Here is a 25,876-nt window from a genome sequence, read left to right as displayed (position 1 = left end):
TGGTTTAGAACTTGCTGGATTGGCAGAAGTTGTTGTTTGTATAATATAATGTAGAATCAATTTTAGTCAGTAGTAGCATTTTATGAAGTGGTGGTTGCATGTCTTAGTCCAATCAAAGGGGTGGCTTGGATGCAACCGTGTTCTTGGTAAAAGTTAGAAAAATAACCGAGTTGAGTCTAAATTAATGTAGTGAAAAATTTAATTTTAAATTTGATTTAAAATTTATTATACGAAATTTTATTTAAATTTAATTAAATTTTAATTTTTTAAAGTTTGAATTCAATATGAGATAAAAATTAAATTATTTAAAATCACTTGATTAAATTTATTTATCAAATTAAAAATGAATTTAATTATCATATTTGACTTTAAACTTAATTATTTATATTCAAATTTAAATTTGAATTTGAATTCATTTATATTCAAACTCAAATTTGTATATTTATAAAGATAAAATAATTTTTAATAAAATAATAAATACATATATTAAAATATAAAAATTTCATTAAATTAAATATTAAAAAATTTAAATTTAATTTATTAAATAAATCAAATTGATAAAACTCAAATTTAAACCTAAATTTAATTCAACAATAATTTAATCAAATTCAAATTTACAAAACCCCCTGTTGATTGTCGTCGAGAACCTTGTTCACTGCATTGTGGACACCAAATGAGTATCCACCGTGGTGTGGTCCATGACAATCAATTATTGAACCTTTTTTTTTTTAATAATTGATTGTCATTTTAGTTTTTTTTTTTTTTTTTTGCCCTTCAATTTTTATTATTATATTAAAAACACTTTTATTTTGATTTATTATTATTATATAATAAATTAACAAATAAATTTTATAATATAATAAATTAATAAATAAATAAATTTTTATTTAATTTTTATTTAGTTATTAATAAACCTATTATTTGATATAACAATAATTTAATTATTTATGAATTTTATAAATATTAAATAATTTAAATTTTTTGTTACATATAATTTTAATTCTAACTCTTAATAATTATTTTTTCTTCTCACTATCATTCATCTCACTACTATTTTTGTATATACAAATCACAATAAATCTTAAATTTTATTTCCACCCTTATTCTTAATTTTACTAAACTCTAAATCTCATCTCAAATCAAGATAGATACAACATCATCCTATGTTTTTTTTTTTTAATTTACATATATATATATATATATATATACATGTAATCAAAATTCTTCCAACATGAACGACGGTGCCAATTAATTAGTTCTATTTCAAGTTGAGCTTGGCTAATAAATATATAAAGGACAAGATCTTACTCTTTTAAAACACGTTAAATTTAGCAAAAATGAAAGAAAAAAACAAAAGGATACATACACTTCGCTAAGAAATACAATAAAACACAACATAAATACAAATGCACAATTGAATACAGCGTAAAACCTGGCAATTCAGATGTATGTACGATTGGAATAAAGAAAATCATGATTGCCATGATACATACAAAGATGCTCTGTTTTAGCGAGTAAAACAGTGTATATATGATTGGCTAATGGTTTGAAAAAGATTGAGAAAATCATGATTGCCAGGATACATACACTTTGCTGAGGAGGAAAATATATGAGCACATTGATCAAAGTTCTTCACTCTTCGAAATACACTAGAACATAAAAAGTCAGCGTGATGCTGCACTCACGAGGTTTTCTAACCAAACACGTTCGCAACCAATAAATAACACATACGCATTTATGTGTTCTACATAGCATGGTACGAGAAGCAAAACATAAACGCCTAGAATTTAGGCATGCCGATGGTTTCTTGACAAATTATAGTGACGTCATTCAACATCTATCTTACCTATGACAAGTGCCTCCATAGTGCAGGGCGATCTCTGGATATCAAGAGAACACGAGACGCCAAGTAGTCAAAAGAAGGGGAATACAAGTCATTTGGCCCAACGATCTCTCTGACATTTTGAGCATTGCCATAATCATATATGAAAGGCTGCAGCCCGTCGTCCTTCAAGGCATCGAATACGAAAAGCCCCAGCCCACAAACACCCATGACAAGGTTTGAATTTCCCCAAACCTGTGTTATGGCTGAATAATGGGAGTGAGCATTGGATTCAGGCAAAGAATAAGTACTGAACAGCCTTTGTTTGCGCATTGAGAACTGTTGAACTTGAGAACAAGGCTGCTTTTTCCCTGATGATCTCACGTTTGTGCACCCAAGAAAGATCGAATCCCCTCGGGAGAAAACTGACTGCACATTAACACCAACTTTTGCTATTTTTGCACCTATACCTGATGGGTGGCGAAAATCCAAGATATTAATAGAATCTGGAGTGCAGAATACACCATCGTTACCTTCAGCTTCTGAGGAACTTACTCTGCAATTCAGATGTTGGCAACATTAGGAACCATACAAGACTCTGTGCTTTCTTTTATTCTTGCATGATATGATAAACAGGAAATTTAAATAAGCAAGAACTATAAGCAAATAAATTTATGCGAGAGAAAACAATAGTAAAATGGTGAATCACAACTTAAAGTCACCAACATTGATAAAAGCATATATAAATCCACAAGAAACTAGAAAACGGCCAATATAGGAATGATTTGAGATAATCGACAAAAACATGGGATAAAGTTCTAACCTTTGCCTAACCCCTCCACCTATCTCAGCATCAGTGTTATTTACATGAAAAGCCAAGATTTTTCGACCAGATGAAGAGACAGATAGTAATGTCTGAGGATATAGGGAGTTCACATCCCAGACAGAAATCATTTCTGCTTCTGCTACAGCTACCTTTCCTCTGTTTCTCCACTGCAGCGGACTTGAATAATCCATTGTTGACACAGGCTTCTGCAACTCCCACCTCATAATTTCCTCACCATCACGGATGTCATATACTTTGACAACCTTCTGAGAGCTGGCAGTTGAGATGATAAGAGGGCCCAATGGTTTATACCACCACTGCTGAGTTTCTGGTGATAAACTATTGCACAGAGCATTTCTTCCATACAAAGTGTTATTCTGTAAGGGACCAAGTACCGTTCTTGAAGCTGTTTCCCCACACTCAATGTGGAAAGCTCGCACATCTTTGGTATAGAAATCCCACGAGCAGAATCCTGATTCTAAAGAATTCCCGGCAGATGCAGCAACAACATATCTCCCTGAGCAACCATCGGCACTAGGAGCACGGATAATCCAACAATCCCTCCACATATTAGGTGAGACACCTGCTGGAGGCTTGTATACAGCCTTCTCCTGAAATAGCAATGGACCATCATTTTAAGAAGTTGGAAGGCCAGTCGTCTATAGGACTCATTTTTTCAACAACGTGCTCACATTATATAAAGATGAAAAAAAATGATTTAATCTATGAGATTACAAGAGAACTTTTTGGTCAAAAATATAGCCAAATCTATTCTTCAAGCCTTCAACAAACTCAATGATAACTTATCCAGTTCCAAGGTTAAATCCATTGAATTTTTTAGAAAACAGAACGAAGCGAGCGATAGAGACATTCAAATAATCAGAAGGAACACAAATCATCAAACAGAGATGAGAAAATACAAATATACTAGGATCACGATCATAAAACAACAAAGAGGGACATCAGACAATTTGCCAGTTGATTATAGAATACAAATAAAAATCTAACTTCAAACAGGAACAATAAAGAGTACCTCACAGTTAGCAATGTCATAAAAGGAACATGACCCATCATCATGAACAAGAAGAACTGCCTCTCCTTCTGACACAAACCATCCTCCAGTTGAAGTCTTGCAGCCAATTTCATGGAGCTGATAAATGCTAGCATCTTCAATCTCCTCACCAATAACAGCAGTTGGCCTATTCTCTTGCTCATAAAAGTCCTCAAGTTTTTCATCTGATTCAAGATTGAACTCCATAACACGCTTTGCATCAAATTCTTTCAAAGGCCGTTGTGCTCCTGAAGCACCATCACCATCCGTCTCCTGAGTATCAGAATTCTCCAAAGAAACCTGCTTATTCGTTGTGGTGACTTTAGTTTGCTCCTTATCAAGGGAAGCCAAGAACTCCAAAGCTATCGGATTATCCTCAATGGGACTCAATGGCTTCTTTTCCTCCGTTAATTCGCTACTGGAGTCTATGGCATTAGAGAGTTCCTGACTTTGAGAGCTTCCTGATGATTCCTTCAATGACGTTCTATTTCTAAGCAACCTGTGATGAGGAAACAATCTAGCCTCCAATTCCTCACTATTCAATTCTTTAACTGAAATTTTAACATTACCCTCGTGCTTACTCTGACTCCTCTCAACTCCTTTCGTGCTCACATCTTCATCTCCAGAACCAGAACCTTTTGAAGCGCTCATTTTACCATTGGAATCACTCACAACATGATTCATAGCCTTCTCAATGCCCGAAATCTTGTCCTGAATATCAGAAATTATCACCTTTGAGGCAAACGGATTATTCATGTCAAGCATCTCCTTAGTCCTCTTTATATCTGACGCAATTCTCTTCACTTTCCCTTCTAAAAAAGCTAGCTTTTCATGAAGCTTGCTGGGATATTTAACACCAACCCCACTCCCTCCACTCTCCTGTACACTCAAGTCCTTTGCTTTTGAAACCTCCAAACTCTTCCCATCACTCAAAGGCTTCTCTTTTAGACACTTTGTATTACATTTCTCATCAACCCTAACAAAGGCTCCAAGTTCTGAACCAAAATCTGAAATACTCTTTTCATTAAAAGCCCTAAAAACCCCATTTTGAATATCATCCCGATTTGGTTTTCCCAAATCAGAGATAAAGTTAACATCTTTTTTACCGTGCTCGTCCAAAACCCTAACCCTGTTTGATTTCCTCTCATTTTCCTTCACTTTCGTCACCAAATGTTCCCTAAACCCACTATTTTCTTTGCAACCTTTAACTCTCAAATCCCTAGAACCCTTCTTTTCCCTATCCATTGAATTCCTATCTTTCTTCAAATCAGCAAAAACCCGAATAAATTCAGATGGGCTCTGACTCCTACCTCTTGAAGCCGATGACGTGGACCACCGCATCCGGCTTTCATTGTCAGAGCCACCAAGCACCGCCGCCTTCTCGACGCGTGGAATGGATCGGATCAAGGGCTTCTGGGCCACCACGGAAGCCCGAGAAAGACTGCTAGGCCTTGGGTTTTCTTTGCGGGAAGATGATTTTTTGAGTGTCGGATTGGAGAGTGGAGTTAGGGTTTTTGCAGGTTTCTTGTTGCCGGTGGCTAATTCTCTTCGCCGGCGTACCGACGAGTCTGACATTTTTCTTTGGGGATCAAATATATTAACAATAAATTAATACGGAAACGGCGAAAATGGGATTTGAAGATAATCTTTCTCGTTTTAAACTTTAAAGATTGTGTGGGTTTTGGGCGGGAAATGAATGCAAATTTAGTAAAGTTTGAATTTTTGGGAAGGGTGGACTTTGGAGTTTGGAGGAGGCAGAGGCTCCGAACCCTTTCTACGAAGAGTATAATTGTCATTTTATCTCTTTTTTAACTTCTATTTACATCCAAATTTTTCTATACATCTATTTTTTATTATAAAAATACTTGTAAATAAAATTATTTAATTATTTTTATTAAAATTATTTTTTTATCCTTCAAAAAAATGCACTTGTTCTTAGTTTATAATGTTTTTGAAAATATATATTCCAAAAGTTAAAATTTTTTTAAAACTATATATTCAAAGCCTTTAAAATTTAATATATATTTTAAAAGTTTAAAAATTTTTAAAAAATGCATATCCTAAAAGATTTTCAGATATGTACTTTTGAAATCTTTTAGGATATGCATTTTTTAAAGGTTTTTAAACTTTTTAAAATCTACGGATATGTATTTTGAAGAAGTTTTTAAAATTTTTAAATATACATTTTCAAAAGATTTTTGAATTTTCAAGAAATACATATTTCAAAACTTTTCAAATATATATTTTTATAAACATGTTTAAATATATTTAAATATTTTAGGTGAAACAAGAAAATGAAGATATGAGTGTAATGATCAAAAATATGTATTTACATTTTGAATTTATAGTGTAAATAGAATGTGGGTGTAGAGAGAAAAAATGAGGTGAAAAAGAAGCTTTTTTTTTTTTTTTTTTCTTGTTACTTATAGTTTCAACTTTACTTTTCTTTTTTTTTTTTGGTAAAAGAAAACTTTGCCTTTTTTTTCCTAAGAGATTAAACTTTAAATTTATAAACAAAAAATATTAGTATCAAATATTAACATTATGAATTGGGCCAAAATAACTATTAACAAAATTTATGGTAAAAAAATTTTATGTAAATTTTGAAATAAAAAAACTATAATCTAATAACTTTAAAGTTACAATTTTTTTTCTTACATTATATGCCTATTGAAGGATCTATTTTGATTAATAGTGAAATTGAAGATAGAGGTGATAATTAGATTAGTTACTATAATAATATAATTAGTTACGATAATAATAAGACTAAAATTAGTAGATGAATATGTGTTTAAATAGTAAAATAATGATGGTGAGATAAATTGTATCGAAAAAATTAATTATTAAAAATATTAGGTAAAGTTTGTATTTAATGGATAGTGAGATTGGAGTTTTATATTAAGGTTAATGTCATAGATAATTCTTAAATTATAGTGAAATATTTAATATGATATCTAAAATTTAAAAATCTCTTATGTGATACTTGAATTATAAATATTTAACTAATGTGATACTTGAAAGATTATTTGTTTGTCACGTGTTAATATTTGAAGCTAGTCATATTGAGAGTAAATACCATATTAATTAATAAGTTCATATTCATGTTCCATATTACATATTTTTAAAATTCAAATACTACATTAAATATTTTATTATACTTTAAGGGTCATCATGATATTAACCCTTTATGTTATTATTATTTTGGAGAAAACTATTTATGAAACTTAGAAAAATATATTAAATGCCCCAAAAAAGAAAAATATTTTAAGAATCCATAATATAAATTTTACTTCAGAATCTTCAACCATGGCATTTTTTCAACCCTTTTCTTTTTTTATTTTTTTTGTTATTATATTTTGTTATTTATTTTTCTCAAATTTTTAAAAATTTGTAATTAATAAGATGGGATCAACTTTATACCACCTTTTCCCTTTCTATTTTTTTTCCTTTTTTTATCATTTTTCTTTTAAAAAAAATAATAAATATTTTTAAAGACTTTAATTTTAATTTTTAATTTTTTTAATTATTTAAAAATTTAAGTGTGAGACCTATTTTGTACCAAGCGTTTTTGCTTTTTTTTCTTTTTTACCATTTTTACCTTTTAAAAAAAATTAATAAATATTTCATAAGATTTTAATTTTTTTTTAGGATCCACTTGATAACAAAGGTACACCACATGTATTTTTTTTATTAGTTTTCTTTTTTATATATTTAATAAATATGTTTTAAGATTTTCAATTTTTTGTCTCACCCACTTCATACTAAGGGATGGCAAAGTTAACACAAACTGCTAGGTTCAGACCTAATCTTATACCGTTGAATTGTTTTTAAATGGGGTTTAGGTTGATTTTATTTTTGAAAAATACAAAGGTAGGTTAGAGTCTATTTTATGTGAAATCCACATTGACCCAATCGGATATAATTACCAAAATACCCTTAATATATATTATTTTAGGATTTTTTTATTTTTCTCTCATCTATTTCTTCCACCACTTGATCATCTTTGACCTTGCTCTCTCGATCTTAGATTTGTAAAAAAAAATTTGTCATTCCCAAACCCATCTTCAACCAATAGTTCTTACTTGAAAGAAGGCCATCAATGACAATAGCACTAGATATATTTTATTTATTTATCTGATTGTTTAAGATTCAAAAGATTAAATTAGTTGTATCAAAAGCTCAAGGCCTCACATGAAGCTTTTAATGGTTTTTTTCCTCTTTGCAGATCGTTTGCCAGGAATTTTGAAATAAAAAAAAATAGTCAATTATGTAACCATGGAATGTTAAAACTTTTTATTTTCCAATTTTATGAAATGAGCCATTGAGTTGTAGTTATTAATGAGGTAGTCATTGATAGCTAAATTTTTAGATCTATCATGATAAAACACTTGTTGGGTTTAATTGAATAAAAGACTTTTAGTCAAATTTTATATTTTGGGTCGACTAGGAATCCTTTCGGTTAAATAAATTCTTTTTGTATTTTTTTTCATATTTTTTTCATATTCTCTCTACAACAAAAGTATTGTTATTGTGGAAAAAAATGTAAATATCTATTACTATATCATTACTATAATAGTTCTACAATTCCTTGACAAAATTTTATTGAACTTTATCTTTTAGGAAGTCAATCTTTAGTGCAAAAGTATATGTTTTTTGTTTGAAACTTTGTTTTGGACTAATCCATGGTAATTAAGATGAATAGATAATGAAAGAGTTGAAAAGGGGATGAGAATGGGGGTAGAAAAAGTTGAAGTCGAGAAAATGTCTTTATGTTAAGTCAGAGTTAGAGGTGTAAATGATACATTAATACTCGTAAACTACTTGAGTTTGACTCAAATAAAACTTGAATTCGGTTTGATTATTATCGAGTCGAGCTCAAGCTCGAGTAGCTCGACTTATTGAATGAGTCAAGTTCAAGCATTTTAATATCTCACTCGAGTAACTCAAGAGCCTAATCAAGCTTTTTTATTTTAGTATATTTTTATTATTTTAATTAATACTTTACCATTTTACCCTTAACATAATAACCTAAAAAAACCTAATGAATTTTTCATTTGTTCCTTGTTTCTCTATTTCACTCTAAGTCCTGACTCACACTTTAGCAAACGGTGCCTACTTTCCTCTTTCTGTTAACCCCTAAAAATCCCAAGCTAACTTCCTCTTTCTGTCGGTCGACTCCAACAGTACATGAGTAGCATCATTAGGGATTATAGGTTTGTGAACCAAGCTTGGATCTATAAGTTTCTCCTTTAGTTTTTTTTTTTTATAAAGCCATAATTTATTTTTGTCTATTGCTAGCCACTTTATGAGATGCTTTTACATTGAAAAGTAAAGATATTTAACTTTTTTTCTAGCATAGCTCTAATTTGTGTTGTGTAGTTGGTTCCAACAAAAAGTGAAACTTTTATGTTTGATAATTATTTAAAATTAAAAAAATACCTTCAAACTTGTTGTAATAACTTAGTTTCCACTGATAGATTGCTTTATTTGTTGTAAGAAGTTGTTTAATAAAGAGAAAATAAACTTAGATTGGATTGTGTTTTAAAATATGTTTGTGATTCCATTATAAATAACATTTGCATTTAACAATGAACTTAGATCATATCATAGTACCATGTTGTTGAAGTATCAGAGTTAGATCAATAAGAATGGATTTCTTTCTCATTTTTTCTTTTCTATTTTCAATATGACGATATCCAAAACTATTTTATTTGAATAATAATATTTTTTTTTATTTTAGTACAATTTGTGTAAAAAAAATCCAGAAATTAGAGGTAAAAAGACATTTTCTTGCTTATCTTCTTCTTTTGTCTTTCAATTTTATTAAGTGATTCAAGTTTTAATCAATTCAATGCTTAATATTTTAAAATGTATATATATCGTTAGAATTTTGGATAAAATTTTATTTAAGATTAAATTTTCAAAACTTTAAAATTTGATATTTTCCCATTAGCTTCCAATTAAAAATATAATAATAAAGTTGCTTAACCTCATAGCATCTAGCATTAACATGAAGGCAATTAAAGATGTTCAAACATTCCACGAGTACACCAAACCATTGTTCGACATTTTAGTCTTTCTTCCTCCTGAGCAAAAGGTCATTGTCGTGGGCCACAACCTAGGAGGCATGAATTTAGGCTTGGCCATGAATGAGTTTCCAAACAAGATTTCAATTGGTGTTTTCTTAACTTTCATGCTAGATGCCATGCACCAACCATCATATGTTTTGGATAAAGTAGTAATAATTAAATTTGATATATCTATTAACTACTTTATTGCTTTCAAATTCTTTATAACTGAAAAATCTTTAGGGAAAAAAAGCCTAACTGGCCTTTAAACCATATTTGAATGAGTATACATAATTTAATTTCCTATAAATGATTGTCAGTGCAAATTTTGATCTACGAAACTATTGTTTTTAAAAATATAGTAATAGTCTATTTTGTTAAAGCTAGCTTAGTCTTTTACTAAGCAAAATCGAGACTTCACCTGTTTCTATTTTTCAATTTCTATTCTTTTTTGCTTGGTTATATAAATATTTTTTTTTAGTTTTCTAAGTATTTTTTATTTTTATTTTTATAATAATGCAGTAGTGCGGCAATAGTAATACTAATTAAAGTTTTATAATAATGTAGTAGTATAGCAATAGTAGTAATAATCTCTTTTGTTAAAGCTAAATTAACTAGAATCATGTTCCAACATTCTATTAAATAAGGATCTTTTTATGGTATTGCATGAAATTTTCATGTTTCTAGCATCATGTTAAAACATGTGGTATTGGTAAATGGATACTATAGCAAGCACATCACTCACATATTCTGTCCATGGCCTTTTTGCCTTTTGGTCTTCTATATATCTATTAATGTACATCACTCATATGTTTCTAGCAACTTGTTTGGATTCATGATTTTTAACTTGTTTTGATTTTTTTTTTTTGTGATAGATACTATAGCTTATGCATCATTCACATGGCATTATTGTTTGATCCTTAAATTAAATTATTATTTTGATTTATTTTTTTTGTGTAATATTGAACTAAACATGTCAACCACACTAGATATCTTGCTGCACTATTGCAACCAACAACAAATTAATTTGCTAGTTGGATTGTGTTAGATGATGATAATGATTCAATGAATGAATTTTTAGATGCCACTGATGGTAACATAAATAAAACATCAGTCACCGATACCGATGATAAAGAATGTGATGATGTTGACCTTGAAGAGTGTGATGAAGGTAATGAGAAAAAGAGGCAAAAGACATATACTATTTAGTTGGAGTTTAAAAAAATTAGTCTTCCTGATGATTTCAAAAATAATAATGTGTCCATTGCAGGAAGAAGCTAGCTATAAATGCAAGTAAAAGTATAACTCAATTTAAAAGGCACTTGATAATTTGTGTTAAGCAAAATAATTTTTAGAATCAACATCAAATGATTAACTTCCAACCAATAAACACATGTGGTGATGTACAGATACTATATGCTCTCACAGATGGTAAGTTTGACATGGCAAAGATGAGAGAGGCAACTATATATTGGATATTTATGCATGAACATCTTTTTTCAATTATGGAATAAGAATGTTTTAACATGATGTAAAAACGTGAAATGCCTGAATGGGAAAAGATATCACGTAATACTATGAAGAAGGATTGCATGCAAGTTTATCAAGCAAAAAAGAAAAAATTAAGGCATTGTTAAAGATTGTCAGCGAGATTAGTTTCACGATTGATTTGTGAAAGTTAAGTAATCAAAAAATTGAATACATGGTTCTTACAACACATTTTATAAATTCTAATTGAAGATTGTAAAAGCATGTTATCAGCTTTGTTTATATACCTTCTTGTCGTTGTGGTGTTAAAATTACAGATGATATTTTTAAGTGTTTAAAAGAATGGAAAATTGAAAACAAGATGTTTATACTCTCTGTGGACAATACTTTAAGCAATGATGTGGTGTTAGAATTCTTAAAAATATATATTTTAAGAAATATGAGGTTACTTTATGGAGAAAATTTGTTTCATGTTTGGTGTTATGCGTACATCTAAAATATCATGGTTCAAAATGGTCTTTCTAAAATTAAGAATGTGATTAGTGATATTCATGAAAGTGTCAATTTTATTAATTAAAATGAAGCAAGACTTAACTCTTTTTTTAACATAGTACATCAACTGCAGTTGCCTAATAGGAAACTCATTCTTGATTGCAAAGCACATTAAAAATCAACATTTGAGATGTTGTCAACTAAAATCAAATTCAAAGAAGTGCTTCCAAGACTCAAAAAATGAGAATCTCATTATGAATGTTGTCCAAGTCATGAAGATTGGGAAAAGATGGAAAAAGTTTGTAAGGTTTTAGAAGTTTTAAATTCAGTCACTAAAATCAACTTTGAAAGTGATTATCCAACTTTAAACCTATTTCTGAATAACGTTTATCATGTGAAAGTATTGTTGGATAAAAAGATGCATGATGAAAATGAGTTTGTTCAAGTAATGGTTCGCAAGATGAAGAGTAAATTTGATAAGTATTGGAGATAATGTAATTTATTAATGACTATAGCAACTATCTTGGATCCAAGGTGAAAAATGAGGGTGGTTGAGTTTTGTTTTCTTCAAATGTATCCTAATAGAGAAGTAATAGAAAATGTTGCTAAAATTTGATATGCTTTTTATGAGATTTATGAGAAATATGTTCATGAGTATCAATTTGGCAACGAACATAGTGCTGAAACTCAAGTGCATAATAGTGATATTAGTAGTATAAATATAGAAACTTTTTTTGATTGGTTTGAATTTGTAAATTATGTAAAATCAGTTAAAACTGCTCAATCACAACAATCTAATCTAGATATCTACCTAGTTGAACGTTGGTTTATCTATAAAAGAGATTTCATTAAGTTTGATGCTTTAGAATGGTATAAAGTGAGCAATTTAAATTATCGTATTTTATCTAAAATGGCTCATAATATACTTGCTATTCTTATCACTAAAATGGCTTAAAAGGCTACATTTAGTGTGAAATGTAGAGTTATTGATACATATCGTGCCTTTTTAGCTCTTAAAAAAATGCAAGCATTACTTTGTGGTGGAGATTGGTGTTGAAATTTTCATGGAGTGAAGAAGAAAAAGAATAAAGTGAGTTTTTTTTTTTATTATTTTGTTATTTCATGGCTATCATTGCTTTAATTTAATTTTTTAACTATTATTTTCCTTAACTTTGCCTATTTAGAAAGAGAAAAAACCAATTGAGATTGCACTCAAAATTCTTTAAAGTGAGGATATCTGATTTTTTCTATACAAGTATGAATATTATTACTAAATATCTTTAATTTATCACAACATTACTAAAAAAAAATAAGTTGTATCTAATATAGCTTAAGCTTTTTGTATTACAGTTTACGAACCATAGGTTAATTAATGACAAAAATTTATGTTATGGCAATTAATAAGACATTGTCAATATTTTTATGCTTTGATTATAAGGCAATTGACAAGATACAATCCATATTTATGCTAATGTCAAAAATTAAAAGTTATTGATTATTGTAATAATATCACAATCTTTTTTTTTATATGGGTGCTTCTATTATATATAAGTAGTTTTTAATTCTATAAAAGCTACTCTTACTATCATTCTTATTGTTAATTGTAATTTGTTTTTTTTTTAATTATTTTTTTGTGTAGGTTTGTTGGAAAAAAAGGGCCAAAATATCATTTGAAGACATAATAGTGTGAAGGCACCATAATAAGTATATATATATTGTTGTTGAATTATTGTAACTTGTGTGTGGATTTATTTGCTTTGCTATTTAATTTCTTTCAGTTAGGACTTTAATTTCTAAGCTTCATTATGTCTTTTATTTGTATGTTGTATTTGAATCATTTGATGAGACTTTTATTTGTTTGGATTTAGTTGTTGTGTAAATTATTATTATTAGTGTTGCTATTATTATTGTTATTATCTTGAAAATATAATATTTTATTAGGTTTGATAAAAAATAGTTATAAAAGATCTCAAACTCGAGCTCGAGAATAAGAATTAAACTTATTTTTATATATCAATCAAGCGAGTTCGAGTAACTCAATTTTTATCTTAAGTCAAGTTTAAGCTAAAAAAAACTCAATCGAGCTTGAATTGAGTTTTGAATCTCGAATTTGAAGTCGAGCTCAAGTTTAATACTGTATTGGCTCAAACTGGATTGATTACACCTTTAATCAAAGTCGAATTTTACAATTTAAAACTTCAATCGGAGATGAGTTGAAAATCAAACAAAGGTGTTAAAAGGATGAGTTGGATGCAAGGGAAGCAAAAATCCACCATAACTAGACCCGTTATCATCTCTAGCTATAACACATGTCAAGTTATTTGCTTTTTATTTTTCTCTTTTTTCCTTTTAATTTTTTTGTATGTAATCATCTTAATACCAAAAATATATCACATGTTTGCTTTTTTTCTTTTTTTTTTCTTTTTACATATTTAACAAATATTTGTTAAGAATTTAAAAATTTTTTGTTTGATCCACTTGATAGCAATCGTATGCCATGTGTCAAGTCATTTATTCTTTGTTTTGCTTTTTCTTTTTTATCTTTTTCTATTCATTTTTCCTTTTTCCCTTATTGATATTTAATAAGTTTTTCAAATATTTTTACATTTGTAAATGTTGGACCCATTTGATAATATAGATTAAAATTTTTTTTATTTGATAATTTTTAAAGAAAAATATTACGGAAGTGTCAATGTCACATCTAGATTTTTTTTTTTGGTCTTTTATTTTTTTTAGTTTTCTTAAAATCCATAATATAAATTTTACAAAAGAAGAACTCATCATTTAAATGTATGTATTATATTAATAAAATTATTATTTAGTATCTTATTTAATAAAATTATTTTCAAATTTTTTGTTAGTTTTCATTAATTATTTTTTTAATTTATATTTTTTAAGATAGAACCCACATTATACTAATATTTATCTTTTTGCTTTTTATTTTACTTTTCCTTTTCCTTTTTTTTGAAATTTTTCATAAATACTTTCTAAAGATTTTAAACTTTTTTTCTTTGAAACCCATTTGGTAACAAGCCCATGTCTTATGTTTGTGTTTTTTTTCTAAAAAAAAAACTTTTTTGTATTATTTTTTACTTTTATTATATATTTAATAAATATTTCAAAGATTTTAAATTATTTTTTGTGTGACCCATTAGATACCAAATGTATATCAAGTGTCAAATCATTTGTTTTATTTTTTTATTATTTTTCTATTTAGTTTCTTCTTTTTTTTCTTTTTTATTAATTAATAAATTTTTATATTTTAAATTTTTTAAAATTTAGTCCCATTTACTATTATTGATTAAAAATATATTTTTTCCTTTTAGTATTTGATAATTTTTAAAAAAATGACATTACATATGCGTCGTCGTCATATCAGAATTTGATTTTTGTTTTTCTTTCATTTTTTATTTTTTAATCTATTATTAATTTAATTTTATATTTATGTAAATGTATTATATCAATAAAATTATTATTTCATAAATCAATTTAATAAATTCAAGCTTCGTTCTCATTTGACTTCCTTTTTATTTTTTTCATCAATTTTTATCTATACTTTAAATCTTACTTATATACCGTAGCTATTAATTTTATTTTGATACCATACCGATGGGTATGTTCCAGTTATATCAAAACACTAAAACATTGTACATTTAAGATAATTTTTGTACCAGATTTGATATCAAATAATATCGGTTATTTTCGTTGATTTCGGTGAATTTTGGTGGATTAGCTTGTTTTGGTTGGTACATAAATGTGAAATATGTTTTGTAATTTTTAACTTATTTTTTGTTGTTTGACTATTTTTAACCTAATAAAAATAAAATTAATTGATAAAATAACTTTTGAAAGTTGAATTTCTCTATATTTTATTATAACTTTTTTTTTACTTTATTTTTTAAAACCAAAGCTCATAAATATTTCAATATTTTTAAAAAAAGTAATGGTGCATCTTTCTAAAGTTTAACAATCATGAAGTCAAGGTTAATTTTTCATCTCTTTGTTATTATCTTAATATTTATATAAAAATATTTATTTAAATATCATTTGATTAGATTAAATGTTTAAAAATATTATAAAAAATTATGATATTATTTCTTATACTTTTAAACTTATTTATTTAATTTTTAAAGATATTGCATATTTATTTTGTAGATTATTAATAGTATTATTATAATATACAAATTTATGTATATTTATAAATATATTTTTATTAAAATGAAAAATATGAAATAATATGCCGAAATAATTGGTACCAGTATATACCATATTTTTAAAGAAAATTGAAATATTGTCCATTATGATATTAACAACTTAGGTATGTATGGAGGTTCTATTGATGCCACATAGCACTCAAATGCATTTTTTTTTCTTTTTTCTTTCTTTTTAATTTTTTAAATTTTAATATTTAATCAATATTTTTATATTTTAAAATTATTATGTGTAAGACCAATTTGATATTATTAATTAAAAATATATATTTTATTTTTTTTATTCTTTTTTATTTGTAAGTCCTATATTTAATGAGTTTCGATTCATATACATTTAATGGGTGTGTTTTTTTTAATTTGGGATCGGTTCAAGGTTTTTTTTTTCGAAAATCAAGTTAAGGTCAGATGTGAGTTTTGAGTGTTTCGACTCACCTGAGCATATATAAATATATTTTATTATTTATTTTAATTATAAATGTATTATTTTAATAAAATTATTATTTAATACATTAATTCAATAAATTCACATGGTATTCCCATTTAGCTTCTTTTTCTTTTTTTGTTGCTTTTTTTTTTTTTAGTTTTTAACTTTTTTATTAGATAAATTTTGAAACAAAAAAGGCAATGGATGTAAGTATGATAAAACAACTCATATTCTATGGATTTCGATTCGATTAATTCAATATGTGTGAATTTTTAAAAAAATTGAGATATGATCGAAGTTTTTCCTTGTTAAAATTAGAGTCAGGTTGGAAGTGGGTTTAGGATGTTTCATCCTGCCCAAGTATAAATATAAAATTATATTTTTAAATATTTATTTATTTATTATTTATATATGTATTATATTAATAAAATTATTGTTAGTCTTTTAGGTGAGATTGTGATACAGGAGAGGGGGTGAATTAGATTTCTCCAAAATCTACTCAAATAATGATTTTAAAACAATTGAATGTGAGGTTAAAAACAATATGCTCCTTAATGAAAATATGATGCTATCAACAACGATTAGTGAGTCTAGAATCAAATATAAATAACAATAAATGTAAAGAGTATAGGAATAGAAAAATCAAATACAAATATTTATAAAAGTTTGATCATTCTCCTCAAGGCATCTATGTATTCTCTTTTGGTTATCCATACTAAGGCTTCAATCCACTATTCTTGAATTAAAATTACAACTCTATCTTCTTCCTAAGTTTTATTTAGCAACCTAACAATTTCTATTTTTTAGGCTAAGTAGCAACCTCTCAATCTCTCAAATTCAATAAGATATCTCACCTTTTAATTACAAAATCACTTAATAGAAATACAAACTTAAAACACTCTCAATGGCTAAATGTTTGCCTAATGATGTACAAAAAAATATGATGAATAAACAACACAATATAGCTTGGATAAAACAAATACAAAATATATGGATTTTAAGCTCTAAGAACTCTTGATTATTTGAGAGAATGAAAATATAGTTTGTTGGTTATTACTCTCTTGATTCATCCATTTTTTTAGTGTGTTGAAATGCTTTATTTATAGAGGAATTAAAGAACTAGCTATTGGAGAAGCTTGGGAAATAAAAACACAAGATTTTCTCCTTTAAAACTAGCTATTGGAGCTTGTTTAGGATGAATGGATTGATTGGTTTTGATAGAGGATCAATTGGGTACATTTGGGGAAGGTTCTTAAATTTCACTCAATTTTTTACTGTTATAGCTAAGAGGATCGATCAGAAACCTTAGGGGATCGATCGGGTCAAGCTAGGTTTTGGATTCTAGATGAACAGTGCCATTGGTTATCTCCTATTTTGAGCTCTACTCACCAATTTGATCATATCTTAAGTTATCCAACTCCAAATCAAAAACTATTTAAAGATTTAGAAACTAGACTTAAAGGGCTTTCTAACCATATAAAATTAATCACCTAATTCATTGTTTACAAATTATAGTGAATTTTCAAATCTACCTCTTAGGCAGTTTTTAGACAACTACATATTGCCTAGTAAAAATTTAAAATCTTTTCTTAGAAAATTTTGATTTTGTTTGATTTATTAGAAAGTAGACTTAAAGAGATTTTCAACCATATAAAATTTAAATATTAAAACTTTGTGAATTAATACAAAAAAATAAAACAAGTTTAATATTGAAAAACTTTGTTATTGCAAAACAACTATTTTAAGTTAATATATTTCTCAAAACCAATATTATCAAAATTGTATAAAGTCTAAGATGAATAAGTTCACTTTAAAAGAATAATTGGACTTTTATTTAAGCTTAAATAAATCATTTGTAAAGAAAGATTTGTTTGAGAAATATGAAAACAAAGAAATGTTTGTTTGCACTTTAAAAATTTAAGAACATATACTAAATAAATTTTTTTCAAAATCTTAATTAAGCTTATTTAGTTTAATATTTTGTCATTTCAAAATAAGAATCAATTCATGCTAACAATTGTTGGTAGATTGAAGTTTAACAATGTCTATTAACTCCATTTGCTCAAATGCCATGGGCACTTATATGTATTAAATGCATTATAAGGTTAGGGTATGCACCTTTCTAATAGCAATTACTTTTGAGAGAGTTGGTAGTGCTTGAGGTTCTAAATGTGGTATCAAAATCAAAGTTACGAGTTAAAGTCCCAATGGTGTTGTTAAAGGGGAGATTGTTGACAGATTAGAGGTTGGTTGCATTCATCAACTCCATTTGCTCAAATGTTATGGGCTCTTGCGTGTACTGAATATCCTATAAGACTAGGGTATGTGATTTCCTTACAACAATTATTTTTGAGAGAGTTTGTAATGCCTAAGATCCTAAAAGATAATACCAATTATCAGAATCAAACACTTATCACTACATTAAAAGTTATAGCTGATAATGAAAACGTAACTTTGTTTTTTTATTTTTTTTATAGCACAAAGCCTCGTACTAAATTACAGGTGGGTATAAAGGTTTTTACAAAACCTTTTTGAGATACCTCACCTATTAGGCCTTAACAGGTTAGGCCGTCACACATCAAAATTTTGTCCACCACGAAATACCTCACCCAAATGGAGTGGTATACTAAATCCCTAAGGGAGATCACTGGACCACATAATCCAACAATCTCCTCCCAATGGCACCTGGGAGACTTGAACTTACAACCTTGCTTTGATACCAGTTTTCAAGATCAAGCGTTTTTACCATTACACCAAAAGCTATAACTAATAGTGAAGGTGTAACTTTATTTGCTTATTCTTTTTGGTGGTATAAAGTTTCATACTACGTAACAGATGGGATATAAGGAGTTTCGCAAGGCCTTCTTGAGATACCTCACCCATTAGGCCTTGGTAAATTGGGCTGCCACGTACTGGAATCCTGTCCACCATAGAATACCTCAGTCAGATGGATCGGCATATCAAGTCCTTAAGAAAGACCACTGGACCCCATAATCCAACAATTATTATTTAATATATTAATTTAATAAAAATGCTATATTATACATAATTAAGGTCTAGTCAATCTATTATATAAATTTTACTCATCTTGATTTTTGTTTGACCTTGATTAAAAGTGTTGACCTCACACTTTGTGTTTCTTTTCTTTTCTTTTTCTTTTTTTTTTCAACTTTTCAACTTTTTTAGGTTTCATTTTTTTATTTTAATTTAGATAAATTTGTGAAAAAAACTAATAGAGTTATCCATATGACACCTTAATTTATTTTTTTTCTTTCATTTTTTTAAATAGATAAGTTTTGCAATTAGAAAATATGATGGATAGAGATGGCAAAACAATTTGTATCCAATAGGTTTCAAATTGACTCGATTTGATTGCATGACAATTTTTTTCTTTTTTAGGTTTTTTTTACATTTATCATTTTTTTTGTTTATTTTTTTACTAGATGAATTTTGTAAGAAATAATATCAATAAAGGTGTTCATGTAGCACCCCTATTTATTTATGTTCTTTTTTTTTGTTTTTTATTATATAAATTTTATAACAAAATGAACAGATTTATTAGGTTGATAAAACATCGATATCTGATAAGTTTTAATTTGTCTTAATTCATATGGGTATTTTTGTAAAACATTGGTATTTAAGTCAAATCGAGTTTTAATTTAGAAATTAAGAATGGGTCAAAAATAGATTTAGAGTAATCTACACCAAGCCATCTCGTAGTATATATAAAATATATATGTTTTATTGTTTATTTAATTTTTATAGTTATATATATGTATTATATTAATAAAGATATGATTTTATAACTTAACTTAGATGTCCACGTAACATTCCAATGATCTCTCTTTTTTCTTTTCTCTCTTTTTCTTTGATTATTTTTCTTTTTTCGCTTTATTGTTTTCTCTTTTTACCAATTTTTTAATTAATAAAGTTATTATGTAATATCTTAATTTTGGAATTAACATTTAAACTCAATTAAAACTTTCATGCAGTACTCCAATGAGCTTCATTTTTTTTTGTTTGATATCTTTTTTAATTAAATAATTTTGTGAAAAAAAGACAAATGAAAGTGTCCACATGGCACCCCATTTGACCTTTTTTCTTTCATTTTTTATTTTTTTAATTAAATAAATTTTGAAATAAAAGATGTCTATTGATAGAGATGTTAAAATAACTCATATTTGATGAATTTTGATTTATCCTAATTCGATAGGAGACAATTTTTTAAGTCAAAATCGAATTGAAATGAATTGAGTTTTTTTAGAGAAACAAAATCAAAGCAAAAACGTATTTATAATGCTATATTTTAATCCATTTCAAGGAATATAAATATATAATTTATTATATATTTATATTAATAAAGTTATTGTTTGATATCTTAATTTATGATATTATTATTTTAAACTTAATATGATGTTCATGTAACGCCCTTTATGAGGGGTTTTTTTTGTTTTTTGTTTTTGTTTTTTTTTATTTTGTCTTTTTTTTTCTTTTTTTTTTTTTCATGAAATTAAATAAAATTTTGTGAGAAAAATAGGTAATTGAGATACTCATGTGTCACTTTTATACGATTTTATTTTTTTGTTTTTTATCCTTTTTTTTCAATTTTTTAAATTAGATAAATTTTATACCGATTAATAGAGATAGAAAAACGAAAAATTTTGACAGGTACATGCTAGTCACAATTGTTTTTAGTTAATAAGCAACCAATGCAAAAGAATTTTCCCGTTTCAGTTGTTCCCATTCCATCCTGTTTCAAAACCATTCATCTTGAGAAAATAGACGTTGGAGTGTAACGGCTACTTTTATATTTTAAAATTTCAAAAAATTAAAACCCCTTGAAACCTCCATTTTCAATTTCTTTCCTTTTCAATAGCAAGAATACTCAAAAACCTCTTTCCTGTCTCGCTCTATACTTTTCCTTTCTTCTTCATCTTCTTCTTCAACCAAAGAAAACGCCAAAAAAAACAAAAAAAACAAAAAAATGGCTCCAACCCCATCTTCTTCTTCAAAACAAAGCCAAACCCAGATACGAACACCCCAATCCAAGCACCGCCTAAACTTCTCATCAACAAGAAACAACCCACCAGGGGAACAACCTCAGGGGGAACACCCCGTAGAAGTCATTGGCAGAATAAGAAACTACCCTGGTGACCAAAAAGATAAAAACCCCATCTCATTTCTCCAGATCAATCCTGATAACAAGTCTCTCCGTGTCCGGACTGATGTCGGGTACCGGGATTTTTCCCTGGATGGGATATCTTCATCTGAGGAAGAAGATCTTGATACTTTTTATAAAAAGTTCGTTGAGTCAAGAATCAAAGGGGTGAAAATGGGAGCTAAGTGTACTATTATGATGTATGGCCCAACTGGTTCAGGGAAGAGTCATACTATGTTTGGTTGTTCAAAGCAGCCTGGGATAGTTTATAGGTCACTGAAAGACATATTGGGAGATCATGGGGAGGAAGAGAGTGGAAGCGATGGGGAAAGATTGGGATTTGGAAGTTTTGTTCAAGTTACTGTTTTGGAGATTTATAATGAGGAAATTTATGATCTTTTGTCAAGCAATGGAGGAGGTGGCTTTGGAATTGGATGGCCTAAAGGCAGTGGGTCTAAGGTAAGTCTTATGTTAAAGTCTCTTGTTCTTTGATTTCTTGATGGCTGGAGTTTTGTGTTTAATTTATTGCGATTATTGGATATTTAATTCACATTTTGCAGGGCTCGTTTAAGACTGTAAGTTGATTTTTCTGTTTGATATTTGCATTATATTTAATGTTCTTTTTTGTTTGGTTTTTATGGTCCATTGAAAAGAGGGCATATGCTTTTTCGGTTTAAAATTTTCTCAAAAATGACATTCTGTGATTCTGCTAAAGCCAGCAGTAAGATGGTTAATGTTGTCAGGCTAGTTTTCTTGCTGAGAATGTTACATGACTATTCTTGGAGAGCTGCTTTTTCTTCTTCCTACCATCACCATTTTATTAAGTTTTGCTGTGTTCTGTATTTGCAGGTGAAACTAGAAGTAATGGGAAAGAAAGCTAAGAATGCTACTTTCATATCTGGAAGTGAAGCTGGAAAGATTTCAAAAGAGATTCAGAAAGTAGAGAAGAGAAGAATTGTCAAAAGCACTCTCTGCAATGACAGAAGTTCTCGAAGTCACTGCATGGTATAATTTTTCTACATCTTTAATTTTAAAATAATTTATCTTAAATCTTGTTGCCAATGGAAAAAAAATTAACATCTGTTTCAATCTGCACAGATAATTCTTGATGTTCCAACGGTTGGAGGAAGGCTGATGCTTGTGGACATGGCTGGTTCTGAAAATATCGATCAAGCAGGTCAAGCTGGATTTGAGGCAAAAATGCAGGTAATCCATCGGGATTCTCTTGCTTCTTTGAGTATATGTTGTTCATTTTGTACTTGATTATTCCCTAACATTCTAATATCCAGGATTTCTTAGGCATTTTGTCCACTAAACATTTCTAATTTACTGTGAATGTACTGAAAATTGCAGACAGCGAAGATAAACCAGGGAAACATAGCACTGAAGAGAGTTGTTGAATCCATAGCAAATGGAGATTCCCACGTGCCCTTCAGAGATAGTAAGTTGACGATGTTGCTCCAGGTGTGTTCCATTCCCCCATTGTTGTCATTCTTTGTGGTTCATAAAGTTCTTAAGTTTTGTCTCATGGGCAGCATGCACTCATTTTTTGTTTCCCCAGGACTCTTTTGAGGATGATCAGTCAAAGATTTTAATGATCCTTTGTGCAAGTCCAGATCCCAGGGAGATACACAAGACAATTTGCACCCTTGAATATGGAGCAAAAGCAAAATGTATTGTCCGTGGTCCTCATACACCAATCAAGGACAAAAATGAAGATTCTTCATCTGCAGTTATTTTAGGATCCAGGCTAGCAGCAATGGACCAGTTTATAAATAAACTACAGATGGAGAACAAGCTCAGAGAAAAAGAGCGAAATGAGGCACATAAAGAGCTCTTGAAGAAAGAAGAAGAAGTCGCTGCACTACGAGCACTTCTGGAAGGGAAGGGTTCTGGGGCAACTGAAGATGAAATCAACTCAAAGGTAAATGAGTGCACACAGATGTTAAAACTTGAATTGGAGAAGAAGTTAAACGAATGCAGGCGAATGGCTGAGGAATTTGTTGAAATGGAAAGGAGAAGAATGGAAGAAAGAATTCTGCAACAGCAAGAAGAAGTTGAGATGCTAAGAAGGAGGCTGCAGGAAATTGAGTTTGAGCTATGCCATTCAAGGAATGGAAATGATGAGGAGAATGAGGCAAAGGAGTTGGATGGAAGCAGCTTTGCTAAAAGGCTAATTGGGATTTATGGTGATGAGGTCCCAGGGATGGTAATGTCAATGGACCTCGACATGGGTGATCCTGAACCATTTATTCGTGATGTGAAACAGATGGATCAATCTGAAATCAATCTGAACCATCCGCAGACTGAAAATCATGATGGTTTTGCACCACAGTTTGGTACAAAAATAGGCCTGAGCACTGTATATGAGGAAGAAGAAATAGAAGAAGAGGAGGAACAAAAAGAGAATGTGGAAGATGAAGTAGAGAAGGAGATAATAGAGGAAAAAAGGGTGTGCTCAAGTGGGACAGATAGGTCTACTCTTGGAGAAGATTTTAATACAGTTGTCTTGGAATCGTCTCCCCTGAAATTTGAATTGACACCTAAACGGCTGGCTTCTGATACAGACTCTTCCAGACGATTAAGAATCCAAAACATCTTTACCCTCTGTGGGAACCAAAGAGAGCTTTCTCAACAAATCAGAACTCCAACACCTGTCACACCAATACCTGAAACCATTGATCCTCATTGGTCCCCAGTAATGATTGCTTCAGATGATTCTGTTGTGAAAAGTTTGAACAAGGAAAACTCACCAGTTCAAAATTGGGGACAAAGTCCTGCAGGTTTAATGGCTGCATCCTTAAAGGAGAACCAAAACCCCTCTAATGACTGCACTGATGGCCAGATTGAAGTCTATGTGAAATGGGAAGCATCCAAGGAAAATCCTGGAAAGTTTATCACAACATTAAAGGTTGTAAAGGATGCAACACTTTCTGATCTCCGGAAGTTGATTGAAATCTATCTTGCTGCAGATAAGCAAGCTTTCACTTTTCTAGTGCTTGGGGTATGCTATTTTTAATACTCAATTCTTAATACTGTCTTTGAATGCTATTTTTAATACTCAATTCTTAATACTGTCTTTGAACTTCAAATGTACTTATACACATACTTTGGCATGTGCAGGATCCAACTGGGGCACCCGTGCAGAAAGAGAATGAAGCCACTATCAAGGCTTGCAAACTGCCAATATGCAACAATGGTTATCTGGCTTGCTTACGGCCAGCAAAGGGTCTGCAGGTAACAAATCATCTCCCCTTGAGTCCACTGCCATTGACTCCCCTGGAAAACAAGCTTCCACTCAACAAAAGCACTCGCTTCTCTCACCAAGGTGATGATTTATCATCTAAGCTATCACCTCACCTCAGTTCCAGTCCCTTTCTCACTGTTCGAAGACCCTAGGATCGGTATTTGCTTGTTTTTGTTCAGTTGAAAAAGAAAATGTTGAATGAAGTGCAGCACGAGTATATATTCATATGTACTCTTCCTGGTACCTTTCATTATGTTGATATTTGAACCTTTTGTAACACTATGTATATCATGAAGTGTTTCGTCCGGTTATCCATTACCTTTCTCCCCTCAATTTCCATTGTCTTTTTCTTTTAGCTTCCTGAATATTCATCCATTGGAATTATTGAACTTGATCTCTCTCGCTCTCTTTTTATTTGTTTATTTAGTATTGGATCTAAGGCAATATCCAATTATATATTGTTTCCCATGGTTGCTGCTTAAACAATTCAACTGGATAGTTTTTTTTTTTTTTTTAATGTTTTTGGTTTTCCTCGTTTTAATTTAACAAAGTAATAATAGAAAAATATAGTAATAAAGATTTATGCTTTTGCTGAATTATTTAAATAAATATTAAAAACAAACATACAAGTCAAACAGAAATCAAGTTTTTTAAGAATTCTACTTTACAATGTCTCCTTTGTAAATAAATATGATAATTCGTGCATTCGTGTCATTTATTTTGTACTAACACATGTAAAATATGAACATTATTATATTATAATTCATGTCGATACACTAAATATTAAACAGTTTTTCTGATTTTTTCTAACCTCATATATGATTTTTTTTTAATTTAAACATGTCTTTTTCATGATTACTAATATAGCAATTAATCAATAACTATTGAGTCAAAAGCTAACATATTAATATCATAATTATTCGATCTAAAAATTTTAAACACCAAGAATGTACATAGGCTGACATTGAATATAGACTCCTAGAAACAATGGATCAACCATATAAAGATACACTTTTGAATTTTTTTCGAAATTACAATTGAACATTCATTTCCTTTCCTTTCTCTCGTATGTTTCTCCCTTGGGTCAAA

General features: G+C 29.0%; 2 protein-coding genes across 2 annotated transcripts; one reads left to right on the top strand and one right to left on the bottom strand.

Moving 5' to 3' along the window:
* Positions 1-1,645: 1,645 nt before the first annotated feature.
* Positions 1,646-5,490, bottom strand: LOC111306734 (KIN14B-interacting protein At4g14310-like). The gene is made up of 3 exons (XM_022904577.2): positions 3,682-5,490; positions 2,646-3,259; positions 1,646-2,378 (listed from the first exon to the last, which is right to left on the bottom strand). The coding sequence occupies exons 1-3, from the start codon at positions 5,272-5,274 to the stop codon at positions 1,847-1,849; spliced, it is 2,739 nt and encodes a 912-aa protein (XP_022760312.2). The 5' UTR covers positions 5,275-5,490; the 3' UTR covers positions 1,646-1,846.
* Positions 5,491-21,242: 15,752 nt separating this feature from the next.
* LOC111307409 (kinesin-like protein KIN-10A) lies at positions 21,243-25,297 on the top strand. The gene is made up of 6 exons (XM_022905419.2): positions 21,243-21,999; positions 22,390-22,545; positions 22,639-22,746; positions 22,894-23,004; positions 23,102-24,544; positions 24,664-25,297. The coding sequence occupies exons 1-6, from the start codon at positions 21,367-21,369 to the stop codon at positions 24,937-24,939; spliced, it is 2,727 nt and encodes a 908-aa protein (XP_022761154.2). The 5' UTR covers positions 21,243-21,366; the 3' UTR covers positions 24,940-25,297.
* The last annotated feature ends 579 nt before the right edge of the window (positions 25,298-25,876 follow it).

Source organism: Durio zibethinus, chromosome 22 (assembly GCF_047325235.1).
Source record: "Durio zibethinus cultivar Kanyao isolate XHJ-2024 chromosome 22, ASM4732523v1, whole genome shotgun sequence".
Classification (NCBI taxonomy): Eukaryota; Viridiplantae; Streptophyta; class Magnoliopsida; order Malvales; family Malvaceae; genus Durio; species Durio zibethinus.
This window is presented reverse-complemented; position numbering and strand designations above follow the sequence as displayed.